General features: G+C 51.0%; 1 protein-coding gene and 2 long non-coding RNA genes across 5 annotated transcripts in view; 2 read left to right on the top strand and 1 right to left on the bottom strand.

Moving 5' to 3' along the window:
- The first annotated feature begins 2627 nt into the window (after positions 1–2627).
- On the top strand, positions 2628–9632 carry LOC132648089 (uncharacterized). The gene is made up of 3 exons (XR_009586467.1): positions 2628–2713; positions 3116–3291; positions 9367–9632. It is a non-coding gene; the product is annotated as an uncharacterized LOC132648089 (long non-coding RNA).
- On the bottom strand, positions 3968–21398 carry Igfbp5 (insulin like growth factor binding protein 5). Of its 2 annotated transcripts, none has more exons than XM_021658688.2 (4): positions 20147–21398; positions 9627–9856; positions 9050–9169; positions 3968–8466 (listed from the first exon to the last, which is right to left on the bottom strand). In XM_021658688.2, exons 1-4 carry the CDS (start codon positions 20478–20480, stop codon positions 8335–8337), a joined length of 816 nt encoding a protein of 271 aa, XP_021514363.1. In that variant the 5' UTR covers positions 20481–21398; the 3' UTR covers positions 3968–8334. The 2 variants fall into 2 exon arrangements, with proteins under 2 accessions (XP_021514363.1, XP_021514362.1); XM_021658687.2 differs by having other exon boundaries at positions 9627–9859; positions 20147–21397.
- LOC132648088 (uncharacterized) overlaps positions 20953–22977 on the top strand; it is a 33982-nt gene continuing 31957 nt past the window's right edge. For both annotated transcript variants that reach the window (XR_009586466.1, XR_009586465.1), the window contains exon 1: positions 20953–21064. This is a non-coding gene — a long non-coding RNA (uncharacterized LOC132648088). The remainder of the gene's footprint in view (positions 21065–22977) is intronic.

A 22977-nucleotide genomic window follows, 5' to 3' on the forward strand; every position in this document is an offset into this window, starting at 1 on the left:
GCCCACCCACAATGACATATTCCAGCAAAGCCACACCTACTCCAACAAGGCCATACTGCCTAATGGTGCCACTCCCCATGGGCCTGTGGTGGCGATTTTCATTCAAACCACCACACACAGGACAGGGAATTTTACCTGGGCCCCCAAGGAAATTCTGATGATCCTGTTTTTGCTGGGCTTGTTCAGAAAGGTCACTCCTGAGCTTTCAGAAGCTGCTCCTGGAGGGTTCTAAAAAGCTGTCCCCTTAGCTGGGTGGTAGTGGCGCATGCCTTTAACATCAGCACTCAGGGAGGAAGAGGTAGGCCTGGTCTACAAAGGGAGTTCAGGAGAGCCAAGGCTACACAGAGAAACCCTGTCAAACCAAACCAAACCAAACCAAACCAAAAATCCCAGATCAGCAAGTCAGACAGCTACAAAGGGATCTAAATGGATAAAGAACCTGGATTTAGGTTGGGAAGTGGTTGTGCACACCACAGGGGGATTTCTGAATTTGAAGCTATCCTGGTCTACAGAGCAAGTTCTAGGACAGCCAAGGCTACACAGAGAAACCCTGTCTCAAAAAAGAAAAGAACTTGGGCTGAGAGACTGGAAACAGAGTATAGGGTAGGGAGGGAGATTTTTCAAAAAGCAATATTCTGTGTCAGGGATCTAATACTGTTCTGTTTGCACCTGAAGCCCCAGTGATTTCCAGGAACTCTCCTCAGCCTCTGGCAGTGGGCCCTGGGGAAGGCAAACATTTTCCTTTCCAGTGCAAGGCTGAGCCAGACTTCCAGTCTCTACCCGACCTCTCTGGCCATGCAGGGGTCTTTCTAATGGCTTCTCTCAGTCTTCCTCCTATCTGCTTCATCATCTAGCACATCCAGAGATGTCAAGGGACACCTGGGACCTTAGCCAGGTGCCAGAACACTAGGTTCCTAGAGCGGACCCCTGCCAGGAAAAGAGCTACTTCAGGGAGGAACAGCAAACACACAAAAAAAGCATCATAGTTTCCTTTTACAAATAAGGCAAATGAGTGTTCAGAGGCCCCTTTTGCTCAGGATCAAGGTTGCTGCTCATCCCTGCATTAAGCATTCCCTTGGTGTTGCACTTTCTCCCTGGGCCTACTGGGCATGCTTTAAACTTCAAGGAACAAGGTTGCGTCCTGGGGAGGCTGCTGGGAAGCACCAGATGGGAGGGCTTCCAGGGATGTCTCAGGGCCACCGAGGTGGCTCTCAGCCACCTTGCTTAGTTTTTTTCCCCCAGAACATTTTGCAGAAGGTTCTTGATGCTGCCACAACCTGCTCTGGCCGTTGCTAGCTCCCGGTTCGTCGAAAGAGGGACTGCCTGGGTGGGGCTATGGAATGTGTTCCCTGATACCTCAACTGGAGGCCTAAAGTTTAAGCGGCCGTTAGTAAACATTGAGGTAATACTGCCCACATGTGGCTGCATTGGGAACTGCAGCCAAACTTCCTTTGGGCCTTAAATTTAATTAAAAGGAGGCCCAGGAACCCCGAATAAGCCTAATGGAGGTGCTGCCTCATAGGAAAGATTCCTGAGGGGGCTCCCCTGCAGAATTCCTGAGTTAGGGGCTGTGGAAAGGGCCTGGGAATCTTTCTGTATTCATCTTGTGTGATTTCTAGGGACGATTGGTGACTGAATTTGCAGAGCGTTCGATCTTGTTCTTACTAAGACAGTAACAGGAAAGCGATGCACCAAAGCTTGCAGCTCTGAGTGATGTCACAGGCACATTCCGCGAGGCTGGCCCTCCTCTGTGCCCTCTGGACTTGCCAGCTGTATCTATTGTATCTGCTAAGTGTATCTTTGGTACTATGATGAGCTAGGAACCCAAACTGCTGCTGGGAAAATTTTGCTTGTCCCTGATTATGAATTGCATGGTTCTGTACCCATTTCTAACTTCTATATACCTTTTAAAACCTCATCTGTAAGTACTGGGATGGTGTCTGCATCAAAGCTTGCAGGATAGAAGACGATTTCTGGTGTAAAGTGAGTGTTGGTTAAACGCAGTAACTGCTGCATCCTTAGCCGAGTGGCGCAGTGTTCGGCTCCACATCTTTTGTATTGTAGTGCTCACATTCCAATGTTGGAAACAGCCCCCTGGTCCTCTGGCACGGTGTGACGCAGGTGTGACTTTCAGCAGCTGCCACTGTGGTGTAGCGACATGTGTACCATCATGGAAGGCATCTTGGTGCGTGAGGTCAGCTGAAGAGGAATGTTGTGGGGAAAACCTATCAGGAGGGTTGTGGGTGTCTTCCTGAGGGATCTGAACTTCGGGCTGGTAGCTGGGAGATAATTTAGGCCGAGGATGGGTGAGAGAAAGAGAACCGTGGCGGAGAAGGCCCCATGTGAGAATGAGGCCTGGAGAGGAAGGGTGGAGCTGAGAGCAGCAGGCAGAATCGAACTTGATCCAAACCAGGACCAGAGAAGACAGCGAGAGTGGCTGAGTTCCTAACTATCAGGGAGCAGCTGGCTGCGGGGATCACTGGATGGGGAGCTAGGTGAGGAGTCAGGACCTGGGGGTCTGGCTGGATGTGATGACGTCATCATCATTGGCGAAAGGGAAGTTCCAAGACGCTGGGTGTGGCTTAAGTGGATTGAGGCCGGAGGAGGAGCTGGATAGGGTAACAGAGCCACGTGGTTTTGGACCAGCAGCCATACACTGAGGACGGGAGAGAGAGTGCATCCCGGGGCTCGAGTCCTGGCTGCGAGGGTACAGGTAAGTTGCATGGCCTGAATGTGCTGTGTGGGTTGTGCCTCCTTGTGCAGAGGAGCCAAGAGGTTGGCTGCTAACTGGCCACAGGATGCATGCGAGTGGAGAGTTAGAAGAGGAGGGTTTGAAGGGTCTGGGGAGACAGGAGGACCGTGGAGTGGAGGGGTTCACGTGGCCCCAGGGAGATGAGCCCTGAAGAGGAAGAACTGGGAGGAAATGCTCGGCTCCTGCTCGCTCCAGACGCTGCATCTTCAATAGTAGGGTGAGCACTCACTCATGGAGAAGCCAGGAGACTGTCCCCTACAGCGTCTTCTGCTCACACCCTCGTTCAAAGCACCCGTTCCCTCTCCGCAGAACTGCCTGCATCTTTCACACTTTCCTTTTCTTTTTTTAAAATCTAAAACACAGTGTTTGGGACCCTGGCTCTGTGACCTGGAGCGTTGAGAAGCCTCAGCGAAGACTTTCGATGCCTCGCAAAGGTCCCACTTACCACATGACTGCCAGGGCTGGCTGGACACTAGCACCTCCCGAGAGCCCCAGCATTGAATGAGGTCACCCTCACCTCCCCAGCTGGGCAGGGCCAGGTAGGCCTGTACTGTGTGGTCAGCGGCACACTTACGGGGCAGTGTCTCTGAGAATGAATATGGGCCATTGGAGAACTGGGCAAAGAGCCTAAGGGCTGAAAGAACCTGGGAAGGTAAATTGAGGCAGAGGCAGAGGGTGTGGTCAAATTTGAGCAGTCAATTCATAGCTTTGCTATTGCCCCGGCTTAAATAGGTGCCTAGGAGGGGCTGAAGGTAGGATTCACCCAGGCCAGAGGTTTCCACGTGTTTAGAACTTGCAAAGGACCGAGGAACCTTCTAGAAATGTCCCCCTTGGTATCCCCTCATGATTTGCCTAAGGATGGGTTTAGCGTACTTTGCTGGCTGACAAGTAGCAGAGATTAAATTAGGCGACGACTGTAGAACACGTGTGTGCTCACGGTTCTGTGCGGTTTCTGTCTAATTTGGCTCCCCGGAGTCTCAACAGCTCTGTAGGGCTGAACCCACAGTGCAGGGACACAGAGTTCAAGGAAGTGGTGACTTAGGTTGGGTGAAGGGACCCCCTGAGCTTGGGGGCTGCGGTCTGCGTGGTGTGGCCTTCTTCCGTTCAGGCGCCCCCTGGAGGACACGCACAGGTCTGGCTCTTTTCTCCTTCCCCTCCTGTTGGCAGCCTGGGTGCTCACAGAGCCCTCTGCCCCAGGAGGAAGGTGACGCAAGCTAACCGAATGCATAACTTTATTAAATAAATGCTTTGTCATGACAAAAGACAAAGATCAAGGAGTAGCATAAATTATATGTTGAATAAATAGAATACAGCAATCTTCACTTTGTAATAAAAAGTGAGATCTTCTGAGTTTTTCTTTTTTATTTCCTTAAGTACAAAATGCTAAACAGGAGCCGAGCTCTTCCACATTGGGGGTGATTTTTTTTTCCCACATTTTGTTTTTTCACAAACTGGTTTGTTGTTTATTTTTATTTTTTTCATCCAATTCACCAGTAAAAAGTATAAGCATTTTTTTTTAAGTTGAAAACAAAAAAGAAGAAAGAACAGAGCTATGGTGTCTGAACGTAACACTACAAAGAGCTACAGTAATATGTGCTGTGGTTATTGCTGCTGTAAAAAAACAAAACAAAACAAAAAAGCCCAAAAACAACCGGTAGGCATCTCGGAATCTGAAGGAGTCTTGTCTGAACTGTGCTATCCCATGTGACAGGCTACTGTGTGACAGTGATAATGTTGGGATGGGGCTGAGAGGCTGGTGACAGGGACCAGAGAAGGGGGGGTGAATGGCTGCAGGGTGGCTAGGGAACCCCTTCACCTCTGACCCTCCACCTTCCTTTTCCCCATTTAGCAAGACTTACAGAGGAGGCCAGAGTCTGAAATGCTAGCGTCTGTACTCCGTTAGAAAACCATGAAAGCATGTGTAAAGAAACAAAAACCTAAAGGGGAAAAGAGGGCAGAGTAACAACGGCGCAAGAAAACTTGCACTTTAGTGGTTTTAAAATAAACGACAGTACAACCCCCAGGGCTCCTGGCTGATGAAACCTCATTCCCTTCTCCTACCATCCTTCAGATGGTAGCTACTCTTTTCTCTTGAGAGCCAGAAGACTACAGGGTTTCTTCTCCTCGACTCACTCCTCTCTAAAGTTGTGTTTTGTTTTTTTTTTCCACCCAAAGTCCTTTAGGGGTCTGAGCAGAAGGACTGCTGCCTTGCCTGGAAGGGGCAGGTGGTTTGGAGGTTGCCATGGCAACCCGGTCTTCTAAGGAGCTTGGTGGTGGGAGAAGGATGGTGAGGATGTTGCCATGGAGACAGATCGTGGTAGGATGAACACAGATGGCCTCTTCGGCCTCCTGGGGGGCAGATGTTCCCAAGCCTTGTCTGTCTAGGCCTGGCCGTCAGAGGAACATAAGAGTCTTTGATTCCCCAGGTTCCCTGCTTTGTTCTGGCTGGTTAAGACTGGCTGGTGTGGAGAATCAGTCCTGGCTAGGCCCCTCTCAGTTACCTGGCAGTAGTGGGGGAAGAGAGCTATCTTTTCCACTGCTTGAGTGAGGCATTTGTCAAAAAGGGTGGGGAAGAAGTCTTCCATGGGAGAGTGGGGCTGAGGATAGGCTGTAGATAAACCCAAATTAGAGACCTCTAATGGAGCCAAAAGGTAGCCTGGAGTAAGAAACTTCTTGCTCAGGGCATGATGGGACCATTGCAAGCCTGCCTTCTCTCCCTGTGCCATGGAGAAGGGCATCCCTCTTCTCTCGATGACCCCGTTTCTATGGTCTTTGTTTCCTGGGTTCAGCCAGACCCCCCATTTGGAAAGTTTAGTTCCATCTGTCTGTTAAAGGCAGGTTTCCTGTAGGGAGAGACTAGCTGCCTAGACACGCTTCTCCCTCTAAGCAGTGGGGAGACTCACAAGTTCCGGGGAGGTAGGCTGAACTGGGGAAGGCCAAAGTGTCTGTACAATGTCCTCCATCTGTGGCTCACAACAAAGGGCCCATGCAAGGGGCAGAGGCTCATTCCAGGTCCAGCAAGTAGTGGGGTGAAGAGAGCACCCCCTGTCAGGAGTCAGCTCCAGGCCCAGGAGGGGTAGGTGAGTAGGCAGTTCCTGGCTCAGTCTTTTCTTAGGGGCAACAGTACCCCAGTATCCACTTGGCAAATCTCAGTCAGTCAGATGACTGTTCAAGATCCAGAGAAATAATGGCAGAAAGAAGAGAGTCACGGAGGGAGAAGGTTTAGAATATACTGGCCTAAGATATACTGAAGTGTGAGTCGGGGGCCGGGGACGTTGTGCAGGGAGATGGGTGCACTGACCCTGCAGGTCTGGGAAGTCCTCATGTTGCCATCCCCGTCAGGCCCTTTGTCTTATGAAGATCAAGTACCTCTTCCGTTCCCAGCCAGCTGTCCTGTCCAGGCAATACAGGGCATCCTCATATATCCGCAGCCATCAACTTCCTAGGAGTCAACAAATGTCTCCCTTTTCGTTGCTCCAAGTTCAGTGTTGGAGGGGGCCTCTACCATGCTGTGCCATCAAGAAAGAGCAAAGAGCCATGTCCGCAGCAAGAAGGGGCCTCCTATACCAAATGTCCTAGTCCCCTCTCCTGGCAGGCTATCTTCAGTCTTCAAGGACAGTCCTAAGCCCTTTGTTGAAGAAGCCAGGGGACAATGAGATTCCTACCCCCCCCCCCCCCCCGGATCAAAATCTGGCTGGCGAATGATAACAAGCCGTGAAGATCTAGGCCTGAGTTCTCCTGGGCTTTACAGCATCATCCAGCCCAGGGAGGATGTTTGGACTGGGCAGAGTCGATGAAGCGCTTGAAAGGTTCTTTGGCCTCAGTCCCTCCTCGTGGGCCGAAGTTGACCTGAGGTTGTGGTGTCTGAGCGCATCCACTTGTCCCTTCAGTACCCAGTCAGGCTTTTGATCCTTGTTTCCAACAATGCTTCTCAAGTCTAGATCCTGCCTCAGTTACCCACCATCTGGGCCCTGTGACTTGCACTGAGCTCATGTCTACCTCAGAACCCATTCCCCCCATTTTCCTCAGCTGGGAGAAGCCAAGGGAAATTCTATTGGTATTTCCCTCCTTCTGTCGCTCTCTTGCTCCCCCAGATCCTCATCTCTGCTCCACCTTTTATTTCTCTCTGTGGAAGGTTCCCCCTTGTCCCCACCCCCTGCCTCTGCCTCAGCCATCTCTCATGTCAGTTTCCCTCTGATCTGTGGGCCTGGCATGTGAAGGAGGCTTTCAAAATGCGGTTCTGACCAGATAGAAGGAAAGGCCTGGGCGGGCCAGTGGGTTAAAGATGGATCTGGTGAGACAGTTACTTTCTGAGGGTTGCGGGGCTGAAATGGGATGTCCTGGGCTGCAGAGCTGATACATCCTTGGGAGGCGACAGCTGCCTGGCTTGGTGGATACATTTACCCACCGGTTGGGAATCGTGAGAAGATCACAATGAGTGCCTCACAATAGAGCCGAACTCCAGGCTCATGGGAAAGGCTGCCCAGAAGCAGGCTAGGCTGGTGTTCTGGGTTGTATTAGTAAAATATGGATTTTTCCCAGAATGAGGAAGATCTTCAGTGTCCTAAAGAAACTACTTTGAAGAGGTAATGCAAAACTTTGAAAGAAAGAAAAGAGGGGAAAAAATAAAGTAAATAGATTTATATGCCTATATATGTCTACATGGAGCCTTGTAGGTAAGTTCAAGCCCCTTTATTTTCTCCACCTGCCATCCTCCTCCACAGAGGCTGTTTGGCCAGCTGTGAGTGTAGTGAAACCAAGGACCAAAGCCACATGCTTCTAAATGCTTGCTGTCTGTCACTCTGGAAAAAAAAAAAATCAAGTCTTTCCAGTGTTGGGGGCAGGTATTGATTTCCAAAAAGAAAAAAAAAAATCTCCAACAAGAGTGAAATTTGTACACATACGGATTTCACTCAAAACAAAAACAAAACACCTATCTGCAGTCGCTCAATTTTCTTTGTTTTCAGAGGATGGAATGCATTTGGTCGTTTTAAATTTAGGGGTAAACCACCCTGCACTTGGGTAAGGGGAGAGGTGGGTAAGGGGCCTAGCCATGCACACTGCTGACCCGAGAGAGAGGCACTGACACATTTTGTCGTTTCTTTCCTCCCCCTGACCAATCTAAAAAGGGTGTCACTGAATGCCACGCTTTTAAGTGTCCCAGCCTCTCCCTGATCCCAAGAGCTGGAAGCGAAGAACAGATCCAGCCCTGGCTGTAGGGCCCTTTCTGTCTTGCTGTTTCTCTTTTCTCTCTGTAACCCTAACCTGTCACCCTCTCTCTTCTACACCAATGCTTTCTCTTCCATCTCTTGCTCCCTCTCGCTCTTTTTCTTCTTTTTTTCTTCTTCCCTTCTCTGTCCATCCAACTTGCTTCAAAAAGAAATAACATTTCCGGGTTCGTGGTGGTGGGGAGTGTCTCCTTTAGCCCTTGCTAGAGATTCCGAGGTCCTCAGTTTCCTCAAATATATATGTATATGTGCTTCCCCTAAATGAGATGAAAGGAGTGGCGTCCTGGGGTGGAGGGAGGCGCTGGCTGGAGTTGGGGCTGGGGGTAGGAAAGGGGGAGGACGGGAGGGGACGCATCACTCAACGTTACTGCTGTCGAAGGCGTGGCACTGGAAGTCCCCGTCGACGTACTCCACGCCCGGCAGCTTCATCCCATACTTGTCCACACACCAGCAGATGCCACGCTTGCGGCCACGGGAAGGCTTGCACTGGGGAGGGGAGAGGCAGCAGGCAGTGAGATAGCCGTACCCTGACGCTCTCTGCCGACCCTTGGGGTTTTGGTATGTCCGTCTCATGGGACATACCTGGGTCCTGCAATATTCCCTTTGTCACTCACTTCGGGGCTCCCAGCCTCACATCCTCAAGAGAGGGACCAATTTCACCAATTTCAATTACTCTATGGCTCAATCTATCGAGTGCCAGGGGTACATCTGCACGTCGGTCATGTGGCAGGGGTTGCTCTAAGCGCTTTGCCAAGATGAACTACTTATTTCTTCCCGGCAGGGTGATGGGGCTCAGTGGTCCCCATGTTACACAAGAAACTAAAGGCACAGGGGCTTTAAAATCATTGGGGTCAAGGGACACAGCTAGAGGCGACAGGGTCGAGATGTGTCCCGAAGAGATGGAGGGTGGTCCCCTCTAGGTATCTTCACAGTGACTCAGCGGAAAACGTAAAAGTGCGTGGAGTCCGCTCCAGACCTGGGGGCCTGGGGGCCTGCCTGGGGGCCTGGGGGCCTGGGGGCCTGCCTGGGGGCATGGAGCCGGGGCCTGGGGGCATGGAGCAGCACGCACCTGCTTTCTCTTGTAGAAGCCTTTGCGGTCACAGTTGGGCAGGTACACAGCGCGGGGCACCATGCGTGGGCTGGCTTTGAGTTCCTGCAGGGAAGCTTCCATGTGTCTGCGGCAGGGGCCCTGTGAGAGCAGGAGCGGTGAGAGGCATCTAGAAAGCCCTCAGAGGTGCCATCTGGTGGCTCGCGTGTGGCGTCCAAAGGGTCCCCGGGAGGAAACTATCAGCTTTATTTAGAAGCTCCTAAGGATCTTCTCCCTCACCTGTCTGGTGCCTTGCACGTGGCCAGGCACAGAGCCCCGCTTTCCCATTTCTCTTTCAGGTCACTCACCCTCAACTTTTCTACCCTTCTAAGCAACGAAGACACAGGCTGCGTTCTCCAGATATGCTAGGGTGGTGTCCGGCCTTTCCCCAGGACTAGCCATGGCTCTCGAAGGGGCACCTATCTGGTGCATGCTTACTGTTATAATAGGCATTTTGAGCCATAGGTCCTCTGATAAGTTTAGCCACAGAGGCTCAGGTAAGACGCAGGGGAAATTAGATTGGGGTGGAGGCCAGGGAGGAGAGCATCCCTAGACTCACTTGTTCAGATTCCTGTCTCATTTCAGGCGCAGGGATGACTCGGGGGTGGGCGGTGTTCTCTGCACCCCCCACGAACTTAGACTGGGTCAGCTTCTTCCTGCGGTCCTTCTTCACGGCCTCGGCCTTCAGCTCGGAAATGCGAGTGTGCTTGGGACGGAAGACCTTGGGGGAGTAGGTCTCTTCAGCCATCTCGGAGGTGGTAGGTTCCTCATGCTCGCGAGAGTCTCTCTCTGCTGGGAGATGAGATTCAGAGAGTCAGCTTCTGAGGCCGGAGAGAGAGATGTCTAGAGGCCAGGATTGGGAGGATTGGGGTCAGAGGAGTCCTGGGGACTCAGAGAGATGCGATGGGGTCTAAGAAAGTAAGAGGGGGTGGGGAGAGACGTCTTGGGGTTCTTGACCAAGTCTCACTGGTGCCCAAGGGAAAACAGGCTAGAGAAGGAAGGGGTCAGGGCAAGGCAGTTTGCTGGCCAGTGGCATAGCTCAGGAGATGAGGAAGTGGCTAGACAGAGGTTTGAGCTGGCAGGGCCTGAAGTGCTGGGCCAAGGGAAGAAAACAGAGTGCAGCCCAGACATGGACAAGAACAGCCAAGTGCGTCTGTCCTCTTAAAGAGGTCTTTGTACATGCAGAACAGCTGGGCTGAGGGGTGAGAGACCTGGGTATCCAGGGACAAGAGCAGTAGAGTCACCGTGAGGGCTGGGAAATAGGAAAGATGGAAGCCAGGAGCTTCATCCTTCTACACTAGGGCCCAACTGGCTCTGGGCCCTGGGAAGCTGGGCATCGGCTCCAGCTGAGAGGGACCGACAGCTGGCTGGGGCCAGACCAGTTATATATAGGAGCAACTTGGTGACAGTCTATACTTAGCTGACTTATGACCTTTAGAAAAAAGAAGTAGGACTTTGTTCATGTGCCCGTTGGTCTGTTAATGCCACCTGCCTAGCCCATCTCAGTACATGTTTCCAGTAAGTTTTTTTTTTTTTCCTTTCTCATAGGTGCCTACCATGGTCCTCTCAGCTCCCTGACCTTGTAACCCGTATAGGTTCTGAGCGGGGAGACCTTAGATTGCTGTCCACAGGGGGTGTGTCTATTATGACACGCATCAAGACCAGAGGTAGGTTCAGGATAGGATTGGGGTCCAGACTCCATGACCTTTTCTATTTGTATACTCAAAAAAGAAAAAAAAGGGGGGCTTTGGGATACCCCCAAACAATAAAACGGGATGAGGAAAACCCCACCATCCCTCAGATACCTAGATATGACGACAGCTAGTTATCTTGGATGTGAAAGAAAAGCGGAGAGAGTTCAGTGAAGTTGAGATGAGGGCAGATTTGTTAGGAAAGAGGAGTTTTTTGGAGACGGCATTGTGGGATGTCTCCAAACTCTCAGCCCAAAGGATGACCTGGTGTCACCTGTCGGAGGTGATGACATTTGGAGATCAGGGCTAACCTGTATCTAAGAATGAATGGCACTGAACTCACAAGCATAAGTTCCTCGCGAAACTTACGAACGAGGCATTGGTTCCTGATAAGAGGAAGCCTGGGGGGGGCAGTTCATTGATCCTGCCGGGTGGTTGGGCTGGGTGTGTATGCCTGGGAGAGGGAGAGAGACAGCTACCGGAAAGGACAATGAGGTGGCAGGAGTGCATGACGGTGCTGTGGGCAGGCTCTCCCTAAGTCAAGCTCTGCGTGGGAATCCCAGTGCCACCACCCTCCTCAGTGTCTGACTCCAGCACATCAGAACCTGCTGGGGTGCCCAAGCCCAGGCTCACGGCCCAAGTAGATTGAAAGAGGCTATCTTGGGTGAACCCAATTTTCTTGATTATGGACTTGGGGGACAGGATACAGGAAGACCAATGTGTAGTTTGGAGGCTCTGTGCAGACAGAACAGTAGGATCTGAGATCTCTCCTTAAGGAATTTCAAGGTCTTTGTGCAGACCCTGGGCCTCACTAAGTCTGGGCTGCTGCCGATCCCCTAATTGGCAGGCTTCTTGCCTGTGGAGGACAGGCTTAAAATTTTGATATGCCGCCCAGCTTTTGTGCCGTTTCATTCCATATTACCTAGGCAGAGGGAGTCTGGGGTATCAGTGGTACCAGTCAGGGTCTGTGGTCACCTGTAGACTCCAGAGAGACAGTGGGAACTTAGAGGTGGTCCAGAGCACAGTTAGGAAGATTCAAGGGCTGGACAAGTAGGCTTAGGGCTGGACTGCCAGCTAACCCTGTTCAGCAGCCTTGTGGCCAAATCATAAACAGGATTTCTGTGTTTGGAAGGCTTGGCTTTTAGATAATACAGGGGGCCACGAGTACCCTGGCTACCTCTGAGTCACTTCACCAAGAGGAAATGAACTGAGGCTGCTGAAGGGATTGAGCTGGAGTTCAGGAGAGACACTTCCAGGAAACTACCGTGGCTATCAGAAACAAGCAGGGCTCTACCTCCAGGTGGCCAGTAGGTGGCGCGGGAGACCGAGGACGCTCAATTTGTGCCCATCTCTAGGGATAGATGCAACTTTAAAATCTGACGCTTGGGTGTCCCCACCTCCGACTAGTTTGAGAAATCTCATCAATCCTTTCCCCCCTCTTAGTGTGCTTCCAGCAGGCACTAAGAAGATCCGGGGATGGAGGTGGGAGGGTGGACAAGAGAGAGCTGCGCGGGAGTGGAGGACAGAGGGAGCAAGGCTCACGTGTGTGCCAGAGTGCGGTTTCTTAATCATGTGACTGGAAAGCGAAGAGAAAGATATCCCAGCACCCTCTTCCCTCCAGATGCCACTGGGAAAAGTTTTTCAGAGGATGAGGAGTGGGGGGTGCTTTTTGGCCATGGAGTTTAATTGCAGCAACAGAAATTCTACCTAAGACGGGGGTGGGGTGGGGTGGGGGGTGGTGCTGTATTAGTCTGGCCTTTACTCTGGGCGCGTTCTGAGTCTGCTGTGGCTCTAGTTTTTAACGCGCTTCTTTTGTCACATTGAGTTGGTCTAGTCAGCCTCCCCTTTCCATCACTCTCAGACCGTGGCTACATCAGCCTCTTCCCATGGCAACACACACACACACTGCACAGGGCATTGTAGTGCCATGCCCAAGCTCAAACAGCCCACATTTGGCAGCCAGTGCTTCCCTGTAGGTGGCTGACACCTTACCTACATATGGAGACAGGTGTTCTCAGGAAGCCGTCCCACTCCACCTAGCAATAGATGCATCCAGGTGGGACCTGCTGCTACCTGAAGTAGCACTTTCTACCTGGGCTTTTTGTCATTCTGACACCATGAATAACCTGGCTCTGGGCTAGCTAGCTGCTGTCGAATTCTTGCTCGACCTGACCTCACAAAGAGAAGTCTGGGGGAGTCAGTTCTGATGGCTTGCCTTCTAGCAGAGAAACAGCTACACTTGGCGTTCATGGCCCAATAGGAGCTGAGGGCTTTGCCAGGCCATTTACACTTGGGGAGAGACTGCAGTTCCTTTTCCAACCAGAAGATGGGACAGGGATACACCGAATCTCCCTCTGAGGAGGGAGAGGGCTGCTGGGTTTTCTGGAACTCCCATGCTAGCTCCCTGTGTGGAATGTAAAGTGCCAGCTCATTAAGGGGCACAGCTTCGTCACTTAGCTTCATCTTTCTTTGGATGGTACTCAGCACATACTCTTTAAATGCACCAAGGAATCTGCCCCAAAGGCACAGAGAAGTTGGTTCTAGAAGCATTTCTGCAACATAAATGGGGCATCGTATGGCTTAATGGGTGCTGTGGGAGGCTATCTCGGTCATGCCCCTGCCTCAGAGCATGATCACCTCAACTACAGGAAGGCACAGGGAGGTGAAGAGACAAGTAGTACTTGAAGCTTCTCTTTGGCTGAGGCTGTGCCATCCAGGAGCCAGCCTGGCTATTTAAATGAACAAATACAAAACAACAACAACAACAGCAATAATAAAACAGGTCCTCCGTTGCTCTCTTCACATTTCCAGTGCCCCACAGCCACGTGTTGTTGGCCGCTACTGTGCTGGACAGTGCAGATATAGAACACTTTCATCACCGCAGTAAGTTCTACTAGATAGCGCCGGTCCAGGACAATGATGAGGACAAAAATAGTCAGGCTAACCGCGCTGCCTGCCCGCTCCTTGCCCTGTCCTGTTTCCCCGGCCAACAGGCAGCCTGCTGCTCTTTGCTGCAACACTACGCTTGAGGGAGAATCTGAAACTGGCTGCTCATCGTCCCCCAAAATGTAATCCATGTTTCTGTCTCCACCCTCTCCCCCCTCGATGTCTGACTGCCTTCCAGCTGCAGATGGATGCTAATTAGCTCAATGACCCTGTGTGGGTACATTTGCATATGGAGAAAGGGAGGAGGGGCTCTGGGCAGATGCTGTGGAACTTCCTTTTACCTCTTCTCTGGCCCACAGCATCAGATGCCTGACCCCCAAGCTCCCTGCTCCTGAAGATCCCTGCAGACACCATTTTCTTTTCCACTGTGGTTGGTAATAGAGGCAGTGTCCAGGGGTCTTAATACCCAGAACTGACCTTCCAAGAGAAAAACAAACGTAGACAACTGTATATCCTAAGGCGGGAGGAGAGCCAGAAGGACTCATTTAATTTTCCATAGCTTAACTTTAAATTTTGAAATAGTTTGCTCATTGGAAATGTTTTAAGTATGCTTGAGGCAACATACCATAAACTTAATCTCTCTCTCTCACACACACACTTGAGAGTGCGTGCATGCGTGTGCATCTGAATTGAGACGTCTGTAAACATAAAAAGATGCCACCAATTTCAAAGATGGTGTGTGACAAGAATGTTGATAATTTCATTATCATTGTTTGGGTGCGTGTTGAGATAACTTTTTTTTTTTTTCTGGTATGCTCTGCTAAAACACACCACTAAAATCAATTCCCTCTGTTCCTTTTTAACCTTTAAAAATTTTGGCTGCTAGGAAAAAAACTGTAAGATTGTGGTCACTGGAAAATTAAACGCTATGTATGTGACTTGTATTGTATTTTGGTTGGATGTGCTATTCTAAAGCCTCCTGAAGGAGACACACCTTTCGTTGGGAACAGGGAGATTTTACAGCCCCCGAGGGTATAATTTAGAGACCAAATAACTGGAACCCATATAAATTCACCAACTGGCAGAGATATTGCATGAGGCCTGGAGATATTCTGAGAGCAATTTCAGTGAACGCTTTAGGATTTAGCAGAGGACAGGCCATTGATCTGATAGTTTAGGTTGAGGGCTAGCATATAAGATCACCTATCTGGTTCAGTCTAAAGGCTCAGCTGGTAGGCCCTACTGAGAAGATAGGCTGGTGTTATCTGCTTTCTTCCCCAGCAACCCCAAAGGGAAGAGCTTCCTCAGCCTCTGGGGCAGGTTAGAATGGGTCTTGTCATAGCCTCAGATTAATCTAAACCCACAGCTATCATCTCTCAGCCAAAGTCAGGCCTGCTGAAAAGCCTGGGCATACCCCTACAAGTCCACAAGCCTGTGGCTCTTGAGCTTTTCTTTATCATCATTTGTGGTGGATGATCCCTCCTCTTTCTGATGTAGAAACCCCGTAGTCACTTCTGTCCCAAGGGAGACCTGTGCCATGAAGGCAGGTTACCGTGGGTAGTAGACCATGGAGCTACTATGCGCTCCAGAGAGACAGGCAGCATGGACAGCCACAGGGCTGCAAGGGCCTGCCTGCCACATTAGGAGAACTCCTTGTATTCAGGAAATGAGGTTTGGCTCCTAGACCTGGAGGCTCAATACCATCCCTTCAAAGCCTCCCTGCTCACTCTCCCTGACCAAACCACTGGCCTGAGCCAGCTGTCCATAAGACTGTGTAGAAAAGGGATAGGTGAGGCTATGTATGACAGCAAGAGGGCGTCGGAGTCACTATACTACTTGGCTTGCCCACAAAATAGAGCACCTCTAAGTGGATGATTTTTCACTCACTCTTAGAGCAGCATTTGACAGTGCTGGTCAAGGGGCTGGGATACAGGTTAGAACAGGCCTAGGCGAGAGCCCTAGTGACTACTGAAGGAGCCAGAAATAGCAGGACAGAGTGGTATAACCCACTGCTGAGTTCAAGTCCTGACCACCACGGATCTTGTCTGGGGCAACCAGCTATCTGTTCCAGGTCTCAGTGTCCTTAACTGTAAAGGGGGGGGGGGAGGCCTTGACCATGATGTGGGTTTCTTCCAGCTTTAAGGTTCTTTGTCCAATAGCCAGACAATTCCTGGAGGGATGCTAAGACAGCTGGCCAGGAAGAAGGGCCACTTCTTTTTGCAAATAAACGTCTAGGCACTCATCTGGATTTCCATTTTGTTTTTAAAGAAAGAAATAAGTGACATCATTATAGAAATCATGGCTGGGGGATGGAAGCAGAAAATGTACCAGCTTCCTTGGCTATTTGCTTTTTTTTGCAGACACATGACTAATCTTACTGCTTTGAACAGCCTGCCCAGCTTGGAATCCACGGATAGCCTTTGAGAATTGTTACTTTTGCCTAATTGGCAAAAGTGCAAACTACAAGTAAACAACCCCTCCCTCTTGCCCACTTGAGGCTCCTGGTGACCCCTTTCTCCTCTCTCTGACTCTCTGTCTCTGTCTCTCTCTGTCTCTCTCGGCTAATAAGGGGTGTCCCTGTTCGGAGTTGGTTACACAGAGAGTCCTTCCAGCTTCTGAATGTGGTGGCTCTGAAGTGTCATAACTCCTTTAAATTTTAATTTTTCTCCACATTAAATCCACAATAAATTTCATAGGCATTGACTGCTCAGGTACAAAGTGAAAAACTTTCTTGGTAAATCTCCCCTTCTGTCTTGCTCCTCACACTGAATTAAGAAGCCAGCAGGGATTCTTGCTTGCCTGTCCTGTGTGCTAACCTGCTCTGTGACCTCTGGCTGGAAGGTCAGCCTGGCCCTGCCTGTGCAGCTGCAGGCCCACCTGCTTGCCTAAAGTGAGGGGAGGGAGGAAAAGGGGAGGGGGTGGGGGTGGACAGGATGGGGACAGAACATGGAGGGAAGAGGGGGGATGGACATAGACAAAGATGACTGACTGCAGCTAACTCACAGCTGCTCAGACTCAGAACTCCTGCCCTCAGGGGATGCCTCAGACATGGGGAGTGGACATGAGGGAGGGGGTCAGAGGAGGGGAGGGTATTGAAGGGGGAAAAAAGGCCTTGGAAAGAAAAGGAGTGTCACTGGGCCAGCTGTGCCGGCTCCTCTAGGCCTTGCTGACACAGCAGAAAGATGAGGGCAAAGGCAAGAGATGTCAAGTTGAAGCGCCACCCCTGCTGTTTCAACTCCCCGTTTTGGTTGGCTTCAACATAGCCTGCTCTCACAAACTTGCTTCCAAGGGAGGGCATGTGGTGGAAAAGGCATCTGGCTCCTTTCAATTTTCCATGATCTTGTTTAATCTAGACATGACTCTGGCCAAAAAGCCTTCCTCTGGACTGACTTCAGGGTGGCATTTGGACCAAGCACAGAGCTGAAGCCAGGCCGATGGAGGTCAAAGGCCGAATCCATTTTCATTTAGGTGATGTCCCCCCTTCCCCTCTCTTTTCCAGAAGCAAATTTTAGGTTGCTCTTTGCTTTGTTTTATTTCTCAACTACAGAATCGGCATTCACAGCCCTCTCCCCGCTGCATTTCAGATTTCATGTCTCTGCTAGTTCAGGAGCCGCTAAGACCCTCCAGTATGCTGGGCTCACAGCGCTGAAGCCACACACTGTTTTCTAGACAATGCCCTCAGTAAATCCTGGGCCTTGACCTACTGAAGCTCACCTTTATTTATTGCTCTTGGCCCTAGAAACTCTTGTCTCCCTTGTCCCTTTAGCCTCACACACACTGCCCTCTGTTTCTATATCTATCTCTGGCCCCTGAACTGGCCAAAAGCAAATGCAGGGCCAGGCGCGCTCCCAGCACTGGGTGATCTCTGGGCGACTCCTTCCCCAAGTTGCCAAGCAACACACCCAGCAAAAAGCCAGTCTCCGCCCGGCCTGCCTGAGTACACCTCCCTCTCCGGAATCTTTGGCTGCTTGCCACCTCTCTCTCCTCTGCTCCTCACTTCTCAGTTTAGAAATGCACTGTACTGGGGGATGTTACATAATACAACAATATATGAATATATTGTTTGTACTTTGGTTGCATACCAAACATAAATGAAATATATGTATATTAATAACTTGAGTCTGCGGGAGAAAAGGCACGTCGTCCATGCTTATATTTCGATTGGGGCGGGGGTTGGGGGAGGGGATAGGGGGCCTAGGGAGCAGGACTTTCTGCTAAAGGACCCAGTATCCATTTTTCGCTTAAGAATGACGTCATCTTTAGTTTTTTCAGGGGTCCATCTAGGCTTTCAGGCTGAAGAATTTTCCTCCGGGAGGAGAGCCGGCTCCCGTTCGGGAGACGGTGTCAACCTCCGCCACTGTGGACTTCAGCCAGGGCGCAACTGTAGGCCTCTGAGGCACCTGCCGGAGGAGGGTTGGGGTTGGGGTGAGGGTGAAGAGAGGGCATTGCTTCGTGTTGAAGCGGATGCAGAGGATTCTAAAGCAATCAGGCGCGGGATAGAAGGCGTGCGTGCGTGCGTGCCTGCGCGCGCACGCGCACGCTTGCACTGGGTCGGCTTGGGGAAGCTGGACGCTGCCTCTCTTCTGGCACAGCATTTGCGCGCGCGTGCGCGCTTGCACTTGTGCGCGTGCGCGCACACACACACCTTCTGTCCCAAAGTCTTCCTATCTACCTTGGCTAGGCAAATGAAAGTGGGGCCGGGATACTGCGGAGTCATAACTTGCACACTTCAGTTGTGATGGGATTGCTAGCCACAGCCTTTGTCTCCAAGCCAGGTAATGGATTCCTACCGTTTCGGCGGGCAGGAATGTAATAAAAATAACCCCCAAAATCGGTCTCTGGGGCTTTCGTGGTTTGTACATCCCCCTCATGATGCAACATCTCGAGCTAGCCAGAGCCTGAAGTTCCCGGGGAGAGAGGCTTTGCTCACATAAGCTCTGCTGCCAACAGACAGACACACCTTCCTATTAGGTGGAGTTCATAGGTCCTTAGTTTGTATCTTATATATCCCCCCCTTTGGACAGGTGGTGAGAAGTGCTTTATCTTTGTAAGGAACTGCACCAAATAAACAACTAAGTCTTAACCACTTCTAGCAGAGAGTCAATAGCTGTTAATCTCTCCTAGCCCAGATTTTGCGCATCGTTGGTTAAGCTTAAATAAATAAATATATGTATAAATATTAAGGTAATATAATAAATAAGAAATATATAATAAACAAATAATATCAGATAGTTCCCAAAAGAAACCTAGCTTGAGGCAAAGCTGTTCTGACTGAACAAGAAATTCTGCCAATCATTTGAACCACTGACTCCAGGCACAGAGAACTTGGAGGCGGGGCTAGCGGGGGCGGGGTAAACGGAGGGGTGGGTCCCAGTGCGTGGTCTTTCTGTCTCCGCCCCTTGAATTTTGCATTCTGAGTTTCCAGGGGCCCTCATGCATTTAGCCACACTCTGGCCACACTCACTTTCGGTCTGGCTTAAGTGACTGGTGGGGGTGGGGTGCTGGGGTGGGTGGGTGGGGCGTGGTGGGGAGAAAGGGAGGGGAGGTTGGAGAGGGCCATCATCCACTGGGAACTTGAGGATATCTTCATCCCACATCCCTCTTTATCGCTCAAACCTATGTCCATCTTTTATCTTAGGTAACATCTGAATTCAGGAGGGGAAAAAAGCATTATGATTCAAGGACGAACATACAGCACACACAGAACACTAAACTCTTTTCATCCCACACCCCACACCCTTCCCGGGCACTCTTGAAGTATTCTTTCTCTTCCTGGGAGGAAAAAAAAAGAGACGTTTTATACAGCCTAATGTTGTTTTATCATCGACCATAAGCAATCATATCAGTTCAAAAGCAGCACAAATGTACCTGTGGGCGAGGTCTACAGCACCTCTACCTGAAAGACATTAGTTATTAAAGATGTGTGTGTGTGTGTGTGTGTGTGTGTGTGTGTGTGTGCGCGCGCGCGCCTCTGGCCAAGTAGGAATGGAGGGACAGATGAATCTAGAGGCACCAAGATGGGGCGTGGAGCTTGGAGAGATCAAGGTAGAATTACCTCTAAAGATGGGTAGCATATCTTCAGGCCCCAATTAAAATGACCTTTTAACAATTTTTTTTTTTTTTTTTAAGTTTGGGAAGAAAAGTATTGGGGGTGGGGTGGAGAAGGGAGTTGATAATTTAACCTGTTCCTTTTCAGAAAGGATACACAGGCTTTGGACTTTGAGACTTCACAGAAGCTCGGAGGCAGGAGTTAGAAGCGAGTTAGAGCCGGGGAAGAGGCAGTAAGGGATAGCCGCCTAGGAGAGCAGGCTCTGCCAGCGCGCTCCGAGTCTGGGGTGCAAGGACCCACCCTATCGACTCCCGGGGGGCTATCCGCGTCTAAGCCACTTGCTGCGCAAAGCGCGCGCGGGTCTCAACCCGTCCCAGGTCCCTAACGATCCAAGAGCCCCCCACCCCCAACCCGCACCGTGTGCCGAGCAACCGGCACCCCGGGAGCGCTCACCTATCTTGGTTTGCTCTCCGTAGCTCTTCTCGTTTAGACACACGCCGCGGCCGTGCAGCAGGGCGTGCAGCGGCTTCTCCTCGTCCTGCCGGGGGAGGCAGCGCAGACCCTGGGCGCAGCGCTCAGTGTAGACGCCACACGACTGCCCCTCCGCCAGGGCGCAAGTCATGCAGCAGCCGCAGCCAGGCTCCTTGACCAGCTCGCAGCCCAGAGGGCTGGGGGGACACATGGACAGAGCTTTCTCGTCGCAGGGCTCGCAGTGCACGAAAGAGCCCAGGCCCTGAGTCGGCGCGGCATAGGCGGCCAGCAGCAGGAGGATCGCGCTGAGCACCATTTTCTCCGGGTCTCGCTTTACCTCGGGGCGGGGCGGGAGAGCGAGAGTGCGTGGAGAAAGGGGTCAAGAAGGCGCCTGGAGATTTTTTTTTTTTTTTTTTTTTTAAATCTCTTACAGGTAGAGCAGGTACCCTCCCCCAGACACTTGCAAAATGCTAGGCAAGAAGGATTCAGGTGCCTGCAGTCAAGTCCCAATTGCAAGGATTAAAGACTTGCAACAGGTTGGGGTGAAAAAAAAAAAAAAAGAGGCGCGCCAGGTGCACACAGAGTGAGCGGAGACCGAAGAAACCCCTAGGCGGGATCGGGTCAGAGTTGCGGGGGGACAGGGGGAATCACAGAAATGCTCACCCCAAGGCAAGGGAAATAATGAGCTTGGAGGCTGTGGAAAAGGGGGAGGTGAAGAAAAAAAATGGATTTGGCTTTCTCTCTCTCTCTCTCTCTCTCTCTCTCTCTCTCTCTCTCTCTCTCTCTCTCTCTCTCTCTCTCTCTCTCTCTCTCTCTCTCTCTCTCTTTTTGCTTAAAGTCTAGACCGCGCCCCTCGTCCCCTAAGCCTGAGCTACCTCATACGCGGCTGCCGCAGAACAGGTAAGAGGATCGGCGGCTGCCAAGAAGATGGGGGAAAATGTTGAAATCAAGGGGTAAAAACAAAACAAAACAAAACAAAAACGGGGGGAAAAAACCCAGATCGCGCCAAACCTGGACCCTAACACCTCTTTTCTCCCCCTCTGTCACCACCTCTTCGAAACCCGCAGGTTCTGCGTGAAGTCCGGAGAAGGGTGCAGACCGAGGAGAGGGTAGCGAAAAGGAACAAAAAAAAGGGGGGTGGGGGGAGAAAAAAAAAAGCCCAAACAGCTTTGCAGCTCTTTTCTAGCTCTTTTTTAACCCCCGGCAGAAGTTTCCAAAGAGACTGCGGGCTCTGGTCGAGCAGGCGCTTTTAAATAGACGGCCCCTGGCTGCCAGCCAGTTGTAGCTGCAATTTGAGCTCCCCAACACCCAACCCATGCAAGGATGCCAAGGAGCTTTGCAGCACAAACTCACACGGGGTGGGGGCGGGGAGAGGCCTTCTAGACACACGGGGGCTCCCCTTCGCTCCCTGAACAGTGCCCTCCCTCCTCCCCACGGAATGTAGGAAAAGGGCTTGGGGGGCAGGCGTGCTACAGAGGGTAGGGAGAAGGTGGAGGAGGGCAGAGGTGAGGGTAATCTTCAGGAGCTGCCTGAATACAATGGAGAGACCGGGTTCCCCCGACTACCAGCCCGGCCACTGGCTGTTAAGAGTTACATTTTCTTACTAGCCGTGTATGCGCTGCCCAAGAAGTCCTTTCCAACTCTAAGTGTCTAAGAGAACACTGAAGTTTTGCGTGTTTGTGTTTGGGAGACAAGTGGTGCACACTAGCTGGTGAGGGGTGTTGAGATAAATTTAAAGGGGGGGGGAAGGAGGGGGTTTAGACCCTTCCCCCATCAAAAGTCTGGGGAAAGGGGTTAAGGCAAGAACCTGTTGTTCTGGTGGGGTACTGAGTTATATTCAGGGGCCATTTTCCTTCACCTGCATAGCTGGCTAGGGAAGCTCGTGTGTGTGTGTGTGTGTGTGTGTGTGTGTGTGTGTGTGTGTGTGAGAGAGAGAGAGAGAGAGAGAGAGAGAGAGGAGAGAGAGATGCTTATTTTCAAGAAGGGATACCCACCCAGCTTTGTTGGCAGTAGTGACTCTGAAATGCTGTGGGTTGTCAGTTTTATCTGATGTCCTTGTCCTTGTGGACACCTTACATGTCCTTTTAAGTGGAAGGAAGGTAGACTAGAGCAATCAGCTTCTTGGGGCTACCAAGGAGGGAGGCATTTCTGTGGGGCAGGATGCTCCTGGAGTGAGGGGTACCAGTCACACTGCAGGAGAACTGTTCTTCCAGTTAAGGGGTGCGGTGTATGGCTCAGAGATGCGAGCTGGCAGGGTCTGCACAGGAGAAATCCCCACCATGACCCCAGAGCACCAGTCAGCGCTGGAGACCAGTCTTCCCGTAGGAAAACGAAAGAAAACCCAATCCTTGAAGGAAGGGATATGATGCTTTTAGCCTTAAAAAAAAAAAAAAAGAATTTGACAGGATAGGGGACTGCCCACCACAGGTAAAAAGGAATGGTCAAGCAACTATCTCTGGGGACTTCTTGGGGTGGAGCTCTTGCCCTTTCTCCAAGACTCTTCCTCCCCTGGTAAGCGCTTTATTCTTTTAGAAAAGGGGCTGCATTTCATGAATTTTGCCACTAGACTGCACCCTTATCTATGATAAGAATTCTTTCTGGAGGACTGCTTTTGAGAAAAATTTTCCCCTGCTAGCTCCATTTGGGAGCATCTTCCCCAGGGCCGATCCTGATCCACACTCCCAGATCCTGATCCACATTCTTGATTCTGTTTGCCAAAAGGCACATTAAAAACACAAAACACAACAAACAAACAAAAAAACAAGCTCAAAGTTTCAGGTTGCGCTTTTGTGCCCATCGCCAGAGGAGTTGCT

This window comes from Meriones unguiculatus, chromosome 15 (assembly GCF_030254825.1).
Source record: "Meriones unguiculatus strain TT.TT164.6M chromosome 15, Bangor_MerUng_6.1, whole genome shotgun sequence".
NCBI classification, from domain to species: Eukaryota; Metazoa; Chordata; class Mammalia; order Rodentia; family Muridae; genus Meriones; species Meriones unguiculatus.

Excerpts from the sequence above, each read along its gene's own strand:
- Igfbp5 (XM_021658687.2), bottom strand. The coding sequence starts at position 20,480 with ATGGTGCTCAGCGCGATCCTCCTGCTGCTGGCCGCCTATGCCGCGCCG. Across the intron at positions 9,860-20,146 it reads CGGAGAGCAAACCAAGATAG|CAGAGAGAGACTCTCGCGAG; the intron begins GTGAGCGCTCCC and ends CTCATCTCCCAG. Across the intron at positions 9,170-9,626 it reads TGAGACAGGAATCTGAACAA|GGCCCCTGCCGCAGACACAT; the intron begins GTGAGTCTAGGG and ends CTGCTCTCACAG.